The 18,600-nt window shown below is 42.7% G+C and overlaps 1 protein-coding gene across 1 annotated transcript in view; it reads left to right on the forward strand.

The window, feature by feature from the left end:
- Nucleotides 1-18,600, forward strand: part of SAMD12 (sterile alpha motif domain containing 12) — a 366,237-nt gene that overhangs the window by 200,877 nt on the left and 146,760 nt on the right. Inside the window, exon 4 of the mRNA XM_075270290.1 lies at nucleotides 13,030-13,170. Coding sequence (XP_075126391.1) covers nucleotides 13,030-13,170 — 141 coding nt within the window. The remainder of the gene's footprint in view (nucleotides 1-13,029; nucleotides 13,171-18,600) is intronic.

Raw genomic sequence — 18,600 nt, forward strand, 5'->3', positions numbered from 1 at the left:
ATAGTTGACACGGTATAATGGTAATGTACAGAGAACTGTGTGGTCCAACCATCATGAAGACTACTGTTGGGCGACATGATGAGATTCACCAGCTCATCTCCTGATTGTTCCTTTCACCCAACAAATTGTAATCTACCCATTGACACCGTGGTTGATTGCCCAACTGGACCCCGGTGAGGAGAATCTTCGTTGAGATCAACCCTTGGTTATGGAAAGCTCTTCATACTATACACCGATCAGCCATACCATTAAAAAATTATTTGTCCACTCATGTGGTCTTCCTTCTGTTTCAAGAACAGCTCTGACCAGTGTCAACCCCACAAGGTATCCTACCTTCACTTTTTTTTAGCGATATGTGCTACCGTAACTCTTTTCGGACCAGTTGGACTAGTCTTCACTCTCTACATACATCAATAAACTTTCGGTGCCCATGACCATATCAGTAATTCACCGTTTGGTCTTCTTTTGGGTTTATACCACTGCATACCGGGAGCACCACTCAAGATCTCCCATTTTGGAAATACATTGATCCAGTCATCACAGATTGGCCCATGTTGTGGTTGATCAGATCCTTAGGTTTGCCCAGTGTTATCTCTTCTGACATCATTGTCAAGAAATGACTGTTCAGTTGCTGCCTTATATGTCCCACCCTATGGCAGGTGACTTTATCTTGATTACTTCACTCGTCTGGGCTCATCTGGTGTCTCCAATTTTATATAAATAATTCTTTTTCATATGGAGTCAGTGAAAAATAGGTTATAGCATGTTGTGTTATGGAGGTATTGCTCCATGTGGCATTACACAGATTCTGTAGACATGACTCTAAGGTGGACATCAGGTCAAAGACAACTATCTTGACCAGGTTAGGCACACTGTTATTTCTAATGCTTTGACTATTTTTAGGACAGAAGTAACTATAGGATCTGGAGACATCCAACCAAGAGGACGGGTAAGGGCACATGTGTATGGACTTATAAGGAACCATAGGTTTCCTTTATAAAAACAAGAGTGAAGTCCTGACATGAAAACATACATTGACCCTAATACTCTGAGCAGGTTCATTTAGTATTTTTTAAGTTGGTCTGGTGGTGGGGTTGGTGGTTTGGTGGTAGTGGTGGTTCTATATTTACAGTAGCTGTCTGCATGTGTCAGTGAAGATCATGGGCTTATTCAGGTCTTGGACTACTGGTTCTCCCTATGTTATTTTGTAATTTTTATTGATATTTTTAGAAGTTACTTGGGGTCCATATGGAATATGGTCCCACAGGCATTCATCATAACATCTGGAAGGTGGTCCCACTTGGTCATAGCCAACAGTGACCAAAAACATAGTTTGGACACATTTTTATGTGTCTGGTCAATTGGTCCACTGTAGATTATGTGCATTACGAGGAAGGTTATGGTGGATGATCTTTTTTCCTGTTATTCACTGGTATCTTCCAATTTTCTGTCATCATTTTTATCCAATAGGAGAAATACTTTTCGAGTCGAAAGCCATCATGATATGGGATCCCACCATTCTTCTACTGCGTGGTGGTCTTCCTGCTTCCTGCTGGACACTGTTCTTTGACCCCTTGCATAAAAAAGTTGTATCTACCCGGAAGAATGTCCTTGTGTTTTTACTAGTAGTAAAATTGATAGTAAACTTTTGAAACTCTTGTGCGTGGTAAGCCTTAGAGAGTGGTCATTTCCGAGGCAATGTTACCAGAGTGCCCCGCATCAATAATGATATCAGACTCTAAATCCTTCAGGTTAATTATTTTATCCAATCTCTGCCGCTCTTGAATGCTAATAGATTTCCAGAACATTATTTGCTGACCCAGTTTCAATTGAATGCGACACTCATGGGACTTTTTGTCTGAACCATCTTCACATATTTCCTGGTGTATATAATTAGATGGCCGCCCTTTGTACAATGCTGGCCAAAAGTATTGGCACCCCTGCAATTCTGTCAGATAATACTCGTGTTCTTTCAGAAAATGATTACAAGCACAAACTCTTTGGTAATATCTTGATATTTTGCTTGCAATGAAAAAACACAAAAGAGAATGAAAAAAAAGTCAAATCATTGATCATTTTACACAAAACTCCAAAACTGGTCCGGACAGAAGTATTGGCGCCCTCAGCCTAATACTTGGTAGCACAACCTTTAGACACAATAACTGCGCACAACCGCTTCCGCTAACCATCAATGAGTTTCTTACAAGGCTCTGCTGGAATCTTAGACCATTCTTCTTTGGCAAACTGCTCCAGGTCCCCCCTGAGATGTGAAGGGGGCCTTCTCCAAACTGCCACCAAGAGATCTCTCCCCCTCCCCCACAGGTGTTCTATGGGATTCAGGGCTGGACTCATTGCTGCCACTTTACAAGTCTCCAGGGCTTTCTCTCACCACCATTTTCTAGTGCTGACCTGAAGTGTGTTTTGGGTCCTTGTCCTGCTGGAAGAGCCCTGACCTCTGAGGGAGACCCAGCTTTCTCACACTGGGCCCTACATGATGCTGCACAATGTGTTGGTCGTCTTCAGACTTCATAATGCCATGCACACGATCAAGCAGTCCAGTGCCAGAGGCAACAAAGCAACCCCAAAACATCAGGGACCCTGCGCCATGTCTGACTGTAGGGACCGTCTTCTTCTCTTTGAAGGCCTCTTTTTTTCCTGTAAACTCTATGTTGAGGCCTTTTCTTACTTTTGTCTCATCTGACCAGAGAACATTCTTCCAAAATGGCTTTGTCTTTCTCAGGTAAGTTTTGGCAAACTCCAGCCTGGCTTTTTTCTGTCTCTGGGTAAGAAGTGGGGTCTTCCTGGGCCTCCTACCATACAGTCCCTTCTCATTCAGACGCTGAAGGATAGTACGGGGTGACACCGTTGTACCCTCGGACTGCAGGGCAGCTTGAACTTGTTTGGATATTAGTTGAGGTTCTTTATCCACCATCCGCACAATCTTGCGTTGAAATCTCTCGTCAATTTTTCTTTTCCGGCCACATCTAGGGAGGTTAGCCACAGTGCCATGGGCTTTACACTTCTTGATGACACTGCGCACGGTAGACACAGGAACATTCAGGTCTTTGGAGATGGACTTGTAGCCTTGAGATTGCTCATGCTTCCTCACAATTTTGCTTCTCAAGTCCTCAGACAGTTCTTTGGTCTTCTTTCTTTTCTCCATGCTCAATGTGGTCACACAAGGACACAGGACAGAGGTTGAGTCAACTTTAATCCATTTCAACTGGCTGCAAGTGTGATTTAGTTATTGCCGCCACCTGTTAGATGCCTCAGGTAAGTAACAGGTGCTGTTAATTACACAAATTAGAGAAGCATCACATGATTTTTCAAACAGTGCCAATACTTCTGTCCACCTCCTTTTTTATGTTTGGTGTGGAATTATATCCAATTTGGCTTTTTGACAATTCTTTTTGTGGTTTTCCATTGAAGACAAATTAAATGAAGAAAATAATACTAAAGAATTTGTGATTGCAATCATTTTCTGGAAGAAAGTGAGTATTATCTGACAGAATTGCAGGGATGCCAATACTTTTGGCCAACACTGTATACGTAGCTTTCTTACAATCGCTCTCTTTGAGGACATTAGAAACATAACCCTTCGATTTTTTTCATACTGTCAGTTTACACCATTTGGGAGTCCCTTGTCCAGTTTTTCTCTCTTTGCTCTTGACTCCACAGAAATCTAGGAGATTGGAGGAGACATCACCAAAACGGATGGATGTTCTTTATGCTGAAAGATGTTCTATCTGCATGATCTTGACATCACCTTGTGTACTTGGTATAACAAGTGGTTTTAAGGAGTCAATGAAGGAGGGGCAAACACCCCAAAAGCGCTGTCTGTAGAAGGACATAGTTTGTCCATCCTATCTAGTCATGTTCAACAGCTTGTTAAGGAGTCAGACATTGAACTAAAGGGAGATACCTCCAACAGGTGGCATTAGTGAGACAACTCTCTGGTAGGGAAAGAAGTATTTATACCATTGTAGACAAGAAGAAGAAATTCCAGCCGAACAATTTCATTACTGGCTTGTCTTTGGGCTGAGCAACACGTCTTCCAAATCCATCCACATCATAGTCTTCAGTCGACCTTGAATACCTTTGCTCTTTGCCATCTCATATAACTAATAATTTGCATCGCCAGCCATTTATAATGAATGAAAAATTTTTTCATTAAACTTTGTATAAAAGGATTTCTGCACTTGGAATACCCAAGATCCCTTATTTCGTGTACGACTCTACTTGTTTATTATGTCAAATTCCCAGAAGAAGACTTAGACTGGAGTGACAATACGTGGATGACAATGTCATAAGCCACAATACAGCAGGTTACAATGCCGCCTTCACAAGATGTTTGCCAGAGATGTGTGAATTATTTATAGCCAGCCTCCCATTGTTTAAACAACCTCTCGTCTCTCATCCGTTCTCTTTTTACGTTTTACGAGGAAAAGATCTCACCAAGGACTTCCAAATGAAATCTTTTAAAGGAGGTTTTTCATTCCATTGCAGGTTGTAGATACCTAGGTAGAGGTAGAGCACCCGTTCTTAGATAAAAGGTAGCCATTCTTGTTATCCTGATGTCTCTGACCTATAAATATTCTACTGGTTTTGCAATGACGGACACTGGATTCACTAGGAGGATATGAGATTTTCTCTTGATTACTGAGGCCCCATTGATTGGACCCTCCAGAAATATGACACATTATGGATAACCCCTGTAAGAAGGTGACTGGATTCACAATATATCAGCCCCAGGTTTCTGGCATTTGCGGTCCAGTGCCAGTCTTGAGTAGGCCTCAGCTAAGGTGTGGGTCCGGGGCTCATTACTGAGCCATAAAAGGCTACAGAGCTTGCACTTCGGGGCAGATTCTGGGAGTGAGAGGAGGCACCTGGGTCTGTCCTGATATACAGAGAGTCCATACTGTGCTATTTTTTTTGTTTGTGTGGTTGGTAGTAAGCCACACGTATAGTTAGCTTCATACTGTTCAGTTAGTGCTCGGACGAGCAGGGTTTTGTTTGACATTTTTGCCTTAAGGTTTAAGTTAAGGCTATATTTTATTTTTCTTATTTTGTGCCCAAAGTGGAGGTTTATTTTGCTGTTTTTTTCCTAAATAAACCTGTTTGCACCAGATTTTGTGTCCCCCCTTTCTGACTGGTTGGGTCCGGACCCTTCCTACTACCAAGATACCTTCCACACTCCCTTCTGCTTTTTTTTAATAGGCTAGTTACAGCCGCCATTTACTTACTCCCTGCTCCGGACCAATGTGCTGTGCTAAGTAGTATCTCCCCCCTGAAGGGGCTGAAGGGGAAGTGGAGGTAGTCACCGGCAGGAGCAACAACCAACCCAAGGGTTTAAGGGTCTGTCTCTGGAAGACCTCCTCTGCCCATACGCCGTAATAAGTTATATGGACATCATAGAGTGGTACATTTCACTCGGAACACTCTTCTATGAGCCAGTATGGAGAGTCAAATTGTATCATTGCCTCCCATTGATTTGTAAGGGTGGCCATTGATCTATCCTATATTCAAGCTATATCCTACAAAACATCTGGTTGGCTAAGGTTATCCATTAGTGGAGGGCCAGGAGAGGGACCAGGGGAGATTGTACTCTTAAAAATACTTGGACAACAATCTTGGGTGAATCTTAGGCATCAACACCTAGCTACAATCTTGTTGGAAACAAGTTGACCCATAGGGTGCCCATACATTTAGCAGTAAAGTGCTGAACCGGACCTTAAAACTGCAAATTGTGTTGGTTTTGGGGGCAGTTTCAGCCATGATACTTGGGTACAGGTGATACACCTTGCATCATGCATGTCATGCCTAGAACTGGGTACCATTGGGCCACGTGTTATTCATCCACACAAAGATACTACCAGTACCCCTACTACTACCACTACATATACAGACATCCCGAAGGCTTTTCTACTACTATGATTAGGAACAGACTGAACATTTCCTTCAGATCAAAATTTTTCTCCATTTGTCAAAAAGCGCTTAATTTTTATTTCTCGGTAGATAATTGTTATTACAGCACTTGACACATTTAATGGTATTTAGAAGTGATTTTCCTATGAAGGGCAATGTGAGTGTAATATCCTGACATTTGTTACCGTAGGAATGGCTTGTCAAGGAAAAATCATGTCCATTATAGTAAAGATTTAAGTGAATGTTACAAAAAATACAAGTAAAGGAATGTACAGATGTAGCAAACTTTAACTTGACACAGAAGCCATTGGAAAAGTCAAGCTAAAGTTCTATACAGCAGTGCAAATAACAGGTTAAAGGTTTCTTTAAGATTTATGACGTATCTGATCGAAGACCAGTGACATCCTGGACCTCCGCTGATCAGCTGCAGAAAACCAAGCATAGTGCCGTACATTGTTTAGTGGTTGTGCTTGGTATTGCACTTCAATCCCATTCTTGAATGGGACTCTGGTGCAGACAGGCCAAGTGACCAATAAACATGGACTCACATGACCAGATAAGCTGATACAATGATGTCCTGGATATCAAACCCTCCATGATCTTCAACGATAACTCATCAGTCTTACAAGTCCAAACTTTTCTACATCTGTATAATAGCCATGTACAGATATTTGGTTCTGTTGCTTCAAATTAAAGGGCATGTACCAACTTTAGATATGATCCCCTATCGGTAAGGGATAACCTCCTGATCGGACCTTCACCAAGATTGAGAGCCCGGTTCCCCATTCCTGATGTTGTAGCAGTTTGAGATTGTGCCCTGTTGCTTTATTCATCTTCTGTGGGAGAGTCGGAGAACGTCGAGTACATCCCTTGACTATCTCCAGCGAAAGAATGAAGAGGCAGGAAACATGTTAAGATTGTCACTTCATCAGGATGGGGGATCTGGACCCTCATTCTCAGGATTGGTGGGGTCGTAATCATGAATATTATAGGTCCAATAATATGGGGGTAAATATGGGGTCCGATAAGGAACTCTAGTGTACCTCTGAGGCCAGGTCTCCTTCCTTACGTTTCATCTGATCTAGACAGATATGTGTGTCATGAGATGACCAGCTTTTCAAGACAATGTCCTTTCTCTGTGTATTGTGCCCTGCTGCCCATGTCACAATATTGTATTAAATTGGTTTCATGAAAAATTGATGTCTTTAACCAAATTTGTTGGACATACTCGTAAGTAATATCTTCACACTGTACACCCTTGTTTGCCTTTGGCCAATTCTGGTTAATTCTCGGGCAACATTTTAAGGGTCCATGTTCCAAACTGAAGCCTCTTCGAATGAAAATTTCCATTACGTTTGGATTACATCATTCTTCACTCTTTAACTGTGACTCATCCTCAAAATTTTGTGACATTCCCACCACCCTAAGTTATGGTAATGTTCATGAAAAGTCTAAAATAAAAAAAATGTGCCAAAAATGTTAGAAACTTGGGTAATTTTTGTTACCTATCTCAAATAAGGATAACGGATATCTCAGAATTTCATGATTTTTTTGTAAAATTTAGCAGAATTAAAAACTCAACAATCATTGGTAATTCCATGATGGGTCTGACGTAACATTTGTCATTCTTGCACCTGGAGGGCTTCTTGGGTTGCACTGGAAGCTGCCAGAAGATCCTCTGTTGATGCACCGTTCTATATCTAGGGCTGGCTGACGGATAGAGATAGTAGACTACTCCATTAATGAAGACATAACGAGGGTTGTGGTCACTCAGTCTAATAGCGCTAATTGGTTTGGTATCTTTGGAATGAAGGGTCAGTAAATAGAAGGCCATGTATGACCAGCTGTCAGTAATGGTCCCCCTAAGCCTTGGCAGCTGTTCAGTTGAATGGCTATGGAGCTGGACCCATCAAAGATGGACATACTTGATAAAGTTTGGAAAATTATTACAGGGAGAAAATAATATATTAATTTTTGCAGATCCCGGTTACAGACCATACCCATTCCTGTTTCTGAACAAATACAAATGTGCTTTATTAGCATGACCAAAGAAAAACATTTGGTGTTGCCAAAGCAAAGAATGGTTGGGGGTGGGGTAAGGGGTGTGTGGGTTGGGGGTTTGTGTGTCCTTGGGGTCTCATCGTTCTTGTTTGGGATCTGTGGGGATGGGCGGGCGTGGGGTAGACGGGTGATGGGGGGGCTTAAACATCTTTGGGTGGTGGGTGGGGGGGTATAATAGTCCTTGGGGTTTCATCTTCCTCTTGTTTGGTGACAGCTGGACACGTGTTGGGCAGCGATCTCCATGGTGGACTCTTCTTCTCCCGGTAGGATGTAGAGTTTCCTCTTCTCGTCTGTAGATGTGAAGTCTGGGATGTGGGCAGAGAGTCATTGGTAGTAGACGGCCCTCACAGCTGAGTATTTGGTGCAGTGTAGCAGGAAGTGGGTCTCATCTTCTAGGGCCCCCTGGTCACAGTGTTGGCACAATCTGTTCTCCCGTGGCTTGTACGTCTGCTTGTGCCGCCCCGTTTCCATCTCTATATTGTGGGCGCTCAGTCTGTACCGGCTCAGGGTCTGTCTGTGTTTGGATAAATACAAATTAGCTCACAGCTCTCAGATGTAGTGAAGATTGAAAAATAGAAAGTGACACTCACTCACATGTCAGAAGTCGGCGTCCCGAGAAAAGTTAACGTGTAGTGGATTGGATCCTTCCAAGCGAATGCTCCCTCGGCTGGGCTGACTGCGGTGGCATACAAACGAAGATAATCCAGCACTCAGAATTCAGTGTGAATAAAGGATTAAAACATCACTTTTATGACGAAGATCTCATTCTTCCATTAAAAAATAAACTTGCAGGGGTCAGACATTGCCTATGACCTTATTTTTTAATGGAAGAATGACATCGTCGTAATAAAAGTGAGATTTAATCCTTTATTCACACTGGATTCTGAGTGCTGGATTATCTTCGTTTGTATGCCACCTTGTCTGTGTTTGGGGTGGGGTATTCTCTCCAGGTAGGTGGCCATGGTGTAGTCCCTTTGTAGGGATTGGTACACGGTGAGTTTCTTGGAGTTATTTAATTCGTCTCTCCATTCTTCAATATACTGCTCTTTGTTTGCCTCTATGGTCGCCTTTATTTGGGCCTTGGTCTTCATCTGTTGGTGTTTTTGGTTTGGTGGGGGGGTGTCTGGTTTGTTTCGAGTTATGTGGCTCAGCCATGCTTGGTGGTGGTAGGAGTCGGGGTTGATCCCCTGAATGTGCACCTGGAAAGCTAGCACCCTCTTCTGTATGGTGAGCCATAGGGGGAGTCTGCCTAGCTCAGCCCTGCAGGCCATGTTGGAGGTGTTGCGATGGACATGGAGCAGGTATTTGCAGAACTCCAGGTGAAAGGTCTCTGTTGGGCTGGAATCCCATTTTGGCTGGTCTGGGTAGGTGGCTGGGCCCCAAATCTCACTGCCATAGAGAAGAATCGGCGTAATGACTGCGTCGAATATCTTCATCCATACCCTCACCGGTGGTTTGAGGTGGTACAGTTGTCTTCTAATGGCGTAGAAGGTTATGCCCCACATTATATATTGCTCCCTTTATGCCACCCAACATAGTGCTCTCTTAACACTCACCATACTAATGTCCCGTTACACCTACACAGAGTATAGAGCCATCTTAGTTATCTCCACACAATATAATGCCCCGTACAGAATACTAATACCCACTGGCTCAATTATAGGGCCCGATAGCCAGGGGCCCAATGTGTCACACTCAGCCCACTAGAACTAGTCTAGCTAGTCTTTACATTGTAAATCTATTCCCCCTGTCCTCTGGTGTACTGAAGTGAGAAGATTTAGGATACACAGCCTTCCACTGTCAGAAGTGAGAACTTTAATACTTTTATGGTGGTCCAGGCCCAGATCGAAAACAAAAAAGGGAAATGTAAGCGCTACTAAAATGTACGGATAGGCTGTGGCTAATTTTTGTGAGGTTGCGCAGGAGGGTCCAAGGTGAACTTTTGCACCTCCTATGCCCAGACACAGTATTATGCCCTCATATGCCTCTCACACATAATGGCCCCTTATGTCCCCACCCTCAGTGTTCCCGCACACAGTAGTGAGCGGTGAGATGGACTCCTTACTCACCACTTTGCTCGCTGCTTCTTCTTTGATGTGATGACGTGGCACCGGGAGCGGAGACATGAATCCAGAATCCTTACTCCTTACCACCTCAGCCATTTCTCGTGGCATGAAGAGGTATGAGAGGATGCCGGGTACGGCCGGGAAACATCCTACACTAATACTCCACATCCACCAGTCTTAACTCTTGACAGGAAGGGTTCACTCACTCATACGGCTCGTGCCAAATTCTGACCCTCTTGTCATGGATCCATCTGACCAGATCATGGTTCCCCAATGCTTAGTGGTACATTTTTTGGCCCCTGGAGTCTTCCCTTCCACAGTAATGGCACTGGCATCAGTCATCTACTGTTATAGCCCATCCGTGCTAAGGAATGGTGAGTTATGAGTTGGTCACCACCATTGTATTTGGCTGCCATTTTCGTGACCATGCACTGCCTCTTCATCCTCTTCTTCCCCTTTGGTGGACAGAAATTTTCTGTCCTCAGTTTCCTTTCTTTGGGTTTTCTTTACTCGATCACACCATTCTCAGTAGACTCACCCCACAAACTTGTCAGTCTACGAAATCCTGGCCCCAACTAGCCTTGCAACGATGACCAGGATGTCGCCCAGATCACCGGATTTTCCATCTAATGGGGATTCACACCGAAACATATCCACATAAAACTTGTCTCCAGAGTTCATTCTGCCCTGGGGGTCACACTAATTGGAAAAGGGTGGGTGTCTCTAATAAAGTGGCCTTTCGGGGACCTGGTTGGCCCCTTTGGGCTACCTTTAGACTATCCTTGGCTTCTTCTGGTACGTCCTGACATTTGTGCTGTGTATGGGGCACTAGTCCTGGCTGTATCGCCTTCCCTCCTATGACAATGTTTACATCGTAAGTTAATGCGTGCGGTCTATGGCGGAGCACTCAGATATTCATTATTTATAACTTCCATATTTATATCCTTCATTTACTGGAAATGACTCCAGCACTTCAGCTGAATGAGACGATCACATCCGTCAGTAAACGCCGGGGCATTGTATACGCTCCAGTATAATATCCCAGCCTGATGTAGCAGAGCTCAGCTCGTAAAATACTACTCCTAACTACTGTTGTGTGTTTTATTGCCTTACTTAGGTACTTAGGTACATGCATTAACGTCCTGTATAGCACAGCAATGGTTATGTCGCTCACAGGGGTTATTGATACCTCTTATGGTAGCCATTAAAGGGAATTTCAAGGACACTGATGGCCAATCCATGTTGGGCAGAACACCGATCAACTGTTGATGGCTTTTACCTTGTTCTCATCAGTTACATGGTACAGCATAAGCTAGTGAATGGGCTGAGCTGTAATACCAAACACAGACACTATACAATGTATGGCGCTGTGCTTGGCATTTATTAAATGCACCAAATTGTGGCGATCCTGGTTGACATGTTGATTGTTGCTCATGCAAGTGCAATGGAGGCGGGCCTAACGCTGTCGTGCACTGGAGACTGTACATTGAGCTGCTCCCCTCGGCTATAGTGGATGGAGCATGTGAATGGGATGCTGAGGATCAGGTCAGTGCACTTCAGTATTAGGACCTTCCTTCAATGCACCAAAAGGGACTCAAAATCCATTTTTATACCTGTCCTTGTATGTGTCACCACCTGTCCCCTGCACCTGAGTGGTCAAACCTTCTGACAATCTCACAGGGCAACGCAGTGGCTCAGTTAGTACTGCAGTCTTGCAGTGCTGGAGTCCTGGGTTCCAATTCCACAGGAACAACATCTGGAAGGAGTTTGTATGTTCTCCCTGTGTTTACGTGGATTTCCTCCCATACTACAAAGACATACTGATAGGTAAAAATTAGGGTTGATCGATCGGGATTGGAAAAGATCGGATTCCAATCGGCGATCGAGTAAATTTCACAATTGCAATCGGAATTCCGATCCCGATCTTTTTAGGCGGGATCGAGGTTGGAGGTTATTTTCGACAATGCTTTGCTACTGGCCAAACATTGTGGGAAAAACTAACAATGTTAGCTAGATCCCATAGGATTGAATGGATGCAGCCGACATACAGCCTGTGGTGGCGTCCGATCGCTTAACCCCCTGCACGCCGGCTGTGTCCTTTCATTCTAATGGGAGAATAGCTAACATCTCTAGTAGCTTAAGGCTTGTTTCACATATGCTGATCCGTAAGAGTCCGTATGAGGATCCCTATGAGGATCAAGCACACCGACCTAGTCTATGGGGCCCATGCGCATGAACTGCACAGCGCTTGCAGTTGTGCTTGTGTTCCATCCGTAGGGATCCTCATGCGGACTCTTACGGACGGAACACATCAGCATATGTGAATCGGGCATAACACTTACCTGCACAGAAGTGCTGCCACTGGTCCGGTCCCCTTGTTCTCGCTCCTCTTCTTGCTTCGCTGCCCCCGCCTCCCAGGTTAGTGTTACAGACCTAGGAAGAAGGTGGGGCTTGTGGCTTAGGAGAGTGTGGGCGGGCACTGGAAGGGGAGCACTCACGTCTCCCTGCCCTGTACCCGCCCACACTCTCCTAAGCCACAAGCCCCGCCTTCTTCCTAGGTCTGTAACACTAACCTGGGAGGCAGGGGCAGCGAGGTGAGAACAGGAGTGAGAACAGGGGGACCGGACCAGACCAGCGGCAGTGCTTCTGTGCAGGTAAGTGGACACCAGGGGGGCACTAAGTAGCCAGAGGATTTTTTTTTTTAATCACTACACAGCGTGGAGTCTAACAATTAAAGCGTTCAATTTTTAGACTCCATGCTGTGTAGTGAATAGGATCGTTTTTAAAATCCGATCTTCGATTATTAAAAAAATCCTATTGACTTGCATTAGGATCAGGTTCAAGTGGAAAATGATTGGAAATCGGATTTTAAAAACGATCCTGAAATCTCAAGATCAGCTCAACCCTAGTAAAAATGTACATTGTGATCCCCATGGTGTCCTGCAATACGCTGACGTATATACATTATCTATTTCAGGGCGCGCTCTGCTACGGCTGACAGACAGGAAGCTGGAGAGGATGGGGATCGTCCAGGAGAGTCAGCGCCAATACGTCCTACAACAAGTCCTCCAGCTGAAGGTCCGGGAGGAGGTCCGAAACCTCCAGCTCCTGACCCAAGGTAGGAGACGTCCGTTCGATATCCGTCCAATGGAAACTCACAGCGTTGTCAAGACTATAAGCGGCTGACATATTAAACTGAACAAACTTGCCCTTTCATGGTGTGAATTACTTTTTAAAGGTCTCCTCAGGTAGTTTAAAGAAAGCTACAGTAGTTATAAAGAACAATGCACAGACGGGTGTGTGGAATTGACCACTTGGCAGGATGAATGTCGTCTTGATCCACAAAATATCGGTGTTCTGGCGGCCTAAATGTCAGCCTGCTAAGATGAAAATAGCTTTAAAGACCATATCCGGGAGCCGGGAACGCGGTCATTTGTACTTCTGTTCGCATTTTGTTTTTTTCTTCCCCATCTTGCTGTATCTTATTGTAAACAGGAGCCACAAAATGCTTAGCACAAAATAGATCATAAAACAGCGGCCCGAGACAGACTCCTGACACCTTAAAGGAGAGCGAAAACCGCTGTCCTGAGCTTAAGACAAGGGTTGTAGAAAGGACACGTGTATAATAGATGTACGGATGGAGCAAACTCTAACTTGTCGTTTAACACTATGACTGTATTGCAGCACAGAAGTATAAGGCTAGGTTCCGACATAGGAATCTGCAACGGATTTGGCAGGGGATTTGGCACCCAACTCCATCCCTCATCTGCCACGTTTTGCTTTCAATGGGAGGCAGAGATCACAGCAGGACGCGGAAAAGTTCTTGCAGATTCTGTGTCTCAGGAACCCTCGCTAATTAGGTGCGTTGATCTAATCTTCGGAGGAAAGACGCAACCGAATGCCGATGTCCCGCATCACTATTCTGTCGTGGCAATCTCACGGCTAAATATGGCTTTGTAAAAGGAAGAGGAATGGCGTGGCCGGCGCACGGGCGGTGCACGAATGTCATCCATGTGTCGGCCGTGTATTGACCATATTGAATGAATGGGCTGCAGAAGCACAGCTGAAAAACAGGACAAGAACAGACTTTGTATTCAGTTTTGTAGCCCGAACTGTCAACCTGTACACAGGACCGTGTAATAGATGGTCTTGGACGTGGGCCGACAGAAATGAATGGGACCCACACCAAGGGGCATTACACAACCTTTCCAATATCTTTTATTGTGTCCTGTGATAAGATGACACACTGCAGCAAGTTAAACTTTGCTACATCTGGGGACAACACGGTGGCTTAGTGGTTAGCACTGCAGCCTTGCAGCACTGGAGTCCTGGGCTCGAAGCCCGCCAGGAACAACATCTGCAAGGAGTTTGTATGTTCTCCCCGTGTTTGCGTGGATTTCCTCCTATTCTACAAAGACATACTGATAGGAAAAAAAATGTACATTGTGATCCCTATATGGGGCTCACAATCTATGAAAAAAACTAAAAAACTTTGTTACATCTGGTTTGTATGTGGCTATTCACACATTGTGTAATGTTGCAGTTTTCAATGCGATTTTCTCAGAATTTTGGATAAATTTTAATAGTTTTTGGAACAATTGCAAGAAGGTCGAGACACGACTGGTGAATCTTCCCTTAGAACCGCAGATAATCACAAGGATACGGTATTTTTTGCAACCAATTTTTGATGTTAATATGAAAAAAATAATAATAAAAATAATTAAATAATATAAAAAAATATAATAAAAAATAATAATATAAAAAAAATTTAAGAAATAATTCAATTTCAAAAAATTTCTGGTCTGTCCTTCAGTCTGTCCCCACATTGCAGAAACGCAGCTTTTCGTTTGCTCAGATTTTCCTGCGTTTTTTAGCAATACCCCACACGGCCTTTAGACAAGAGGGGCGCTTTATTCTAACTTTATACAATGCTATTATTAAATGAGAAATTCGTATCGGACGTATCTTGGGATTACGGCGCTGTAGGACTGACATGACTGGAGCCTCGCGGTTTGGTAACGCTATACATGTCGGTGTCAGATGTGGGCCGCACATAATACTGCTGAGCGGGACTATTCATTTGCTGAACAGCGTGCTGCGAATAGTTTGTGTAACGATACAATGAAGGAACAGATGTCGGCAGATTAAGGTGTTAGTGTTAGACGAGAAGTGTCTGGTTGTTGGACCGGATCCAGGGCGGTCGTGAACTGTATTTCGGATAAAGACGGCATATTGTATACTGTAAATCTGCTCAATTAAACCTTTATATGGAGCACTGGATGGATGAAGTGCCGAGGATGGCGATGGAAGGATGACATTACACCTCGTCTGAGGGGCTGCTATCCAGAGCAGACGCGCGTAGTAATGGCTTCTCCAGAAGTTTATGTTGGAGGAATCAGATTTTATAGGGCTATACCAGAGTTGTCATCTGAGACACAATATTTCCCATGACTCTTTACTGAACAATCTTTGTCGCAACGTAATGCAATGAAAATTGTAATTATTATTATTCAGAATTCTTGCATGAAGTAGTTTGGAAATTGTATGGCGGTATTATTTCAACATGAAGTAGTTTGAAAATTGTATGGCGGTATTATTTCAGCATGAAGTTTAGACATTGTATGGCGGTATTATTTCAGAATGAAGTAGTTTGGGCATTGTATGGAGGTATTATTTCAGCATGAAGTAGTTTGGGCATTGTATGACGGTATTATTTGAGCATGAAGTAGTTTAGGCATTGTATGACGGTATTATTTGAGCATGAAGTAGTTTGGAAATTGTATGACGGTATTATTTGAGCATGAAGTTTAGGCATTGTATGGCGGTATTATTTCAGAATGAAGTAGTTTGGGCATTGTATGGAGGTATTATTTCAGCATGAAGTAGTTTGGAAATTGTATGGCGGTATTATTTCAGCATGAAGTAGTTTGGAAATTGTATGGCGGTATTATTTCAGCATGAAGTGGTTTGGAAATTGTATGGCGGTATTATTTCAGTATGAAGTAGTTTGGGCATTGTATGGCGGTATTATTTCAGCATGAAGTAGTTTGGAAATTGTATGGCGGTATTATTTCAGCATGAAGTTTAGACATTGTATGGCGGTATTATTTCAGAATGAAGTAGTTTGGGTATTGTATGGAGGTTTTATTTCAGCATGAAGTAGTTTGGGCATTGTATGACGGTATTATTTGAGCATGAAGTAGTTTGGAAATTGTATGGCGGTATTATTTGAGCATGAAGTTTAGGCATTGTATGGCGGTATTATTTCAGAATGAAGTAGTTTGGAAATTGTATGGTGGTATTATTTCAGCATGAAGTAGTTTGGAAATTGTATGGCGGTATTATTTCAGCATGAAGTGGTTTGGAAATTGTATGGCGGTATTATTTCAGTATGAAGTAGTTTGGGCATTGTATGGCGGTATTATTTCAGCATGAAGTAGTTTGGAAATTGTATGGCGGTATTATTTCAGCATGAAGTAGTTTGGAAATTGTATGGCGGTATTATTTCAGCATGAAGTAGTTTGGGCATTGTATGGCAGTATTATTTGGGCACTGTTTATGAAATTGCTTTGGCAATTTATGACATTCTAGCCTTTGTTTGAGATACTTGAGTATTGTAGGTTGGATGGTTGATGGAATTTCTTGGGCAATGTATGGCGGTATTATTTGAGCATTTAATAGACATATTACTTAGCCACTGTTTATGAAATGCTCAGGTATTATATGGTGGCTGTTATTATATGGGCACTATTTATGGGATTCCTTGGGCAATGTATGGTGGCATTATTTGATCATTGAATGATGGTATTATTTAGCCATTGTTTATGAAATACGTGGGTATTATATGTTGGCTGGTAATATCTGAGCACTGTTTACGGTATTGCTTGGGCATTGCATAATGATATTACTTAGCTGTACCTGGGTATCGTATGTTGGTTGGTATTCAATGGGTACTGATGATGCTATTGCCTGTCCAATATATGGCAGTATAAGTTAGGCATTGTATGATGGTATTATCCATCCATTTGTTATAAAAATGTATGTTGGCTGGTATACACTGGGACCTGTTTAACCTATTGCTTGGGCAATGTATAGCGGTATTATTTAGGCGTTGCATGATAGTATTATGTACCCAGTGTTTATCAAGTACTTGGGTATTGTATGTTATGGGTACTGTTTAAGAAATCGCTAGGACAATCTATTACGCTATTATTTGGGCTCTTCATGGTGGTATTATTTGTCATTCTATGATCATAATATATGGACATTCCTGATAAAATAGGTTTGATGTGTGTATTGGATATATTTTGGTTTATATTATTTTGGATCACTATGAAATAGTTTGACAATTATATGGCAGTATTGTTTGGACATTTTATGACGGTATTATTTGATTGTTGTAGATTAAGGTATTTGGGTATAATATGGTGGCATTATTTGGGTAATGTTTATGGAATTGCTTGGACATTGTATAGTTGCATGATTTGGGCATTCTTAAGGCAATAGACTGGTCATTGCTTGATAGCATTGTATGGAATTGCTTAGACATTGTATTGGACTTATTTATGGAATTCTATGACGGTATTATTTGGGCATTATTGATTAAACTGCATTATTATCATCATATATTGCCTAAGCTTTTCCATTAACATTGCCCATATAATACTACCCAATGTAGTATTTTGTAGTATTATATGGGCAATGTCAATGGAAAAGCTTAGACCATATATAATGGCATTATTTAGGAACTCTATGACAATATTATTTGGGTATTGTTGCTGAAATAACTTAGATATTCTATGTTGGTTAGTATTATTTAGGCAATATTGATGGAAAGGCTTATGCAATATACGGTGGTATTATTTGGGCATTGTATGACGGTGTTATTTGGTCACAGTTGATGGAACAGTTTAGCATATATGTATGGTACTATTAGTTTGGCATTGTTTTTGTTAAAAAACTAAGGCCACTAGGCCACCCATAAGTTCTAATGTCTGGTTTGTTTCGTGCCCTAAGTACCCCTTGGCCAGGATTAAACGAAAAACGTAAAAACTTAGAAAATATTAAACCACCTCCTGTACTCGCAGCACCCATCGGCTTCAGTGCGCCTACACCAGACCTGGCGCATGCGCAGTGAAGCCAAGGTCTACTTTCCCTGCAGGGGTGAGTAGCTGCGCAGGTGCTTGGAGCATCAGAGATGAGTCCGATGACACTGACCGAACTCCTGGTATTGGTAATATTTGCATACTTTATAGCAGTATTAATTATGGACCTTATTGTGGTTTATTAAAATAAATTTCTATAACTTTGTATAATCGTTTAATGTACAGTGAAACCTCTCCAAAAGACCGCCCCCTTGCCACATGTTCTCCGATGGATTTCCAGTTTTCCATCTCCACCACCTTCTTTCAGAAGACTACCCACCCAGAATTGATTTTTGGGTTTGACTGTATTTTCGCTGTACAATATCATGTGGGACTTGTACCTTGTAGCACTGTCACATGGCGGTAGTAGATGTATGAGATAGCTCATTGGAACAGTCAACCGT

The sequence above is a fragment of the Leptodactylus fuscus genome, chromosome 4 (genome assembly GCF_031893055.1).
Source record: "Leptodactylus fuscus isolate aLepFus1 chromosome 4, aLepFus1.hap2, whole genome shotgun sequence".
NCBI lineage: Eukaryota > Metazoa > Chordata > Amphibia > Anura > Leptodactylidae > Leptodactylus > Leptodactylus fuscus.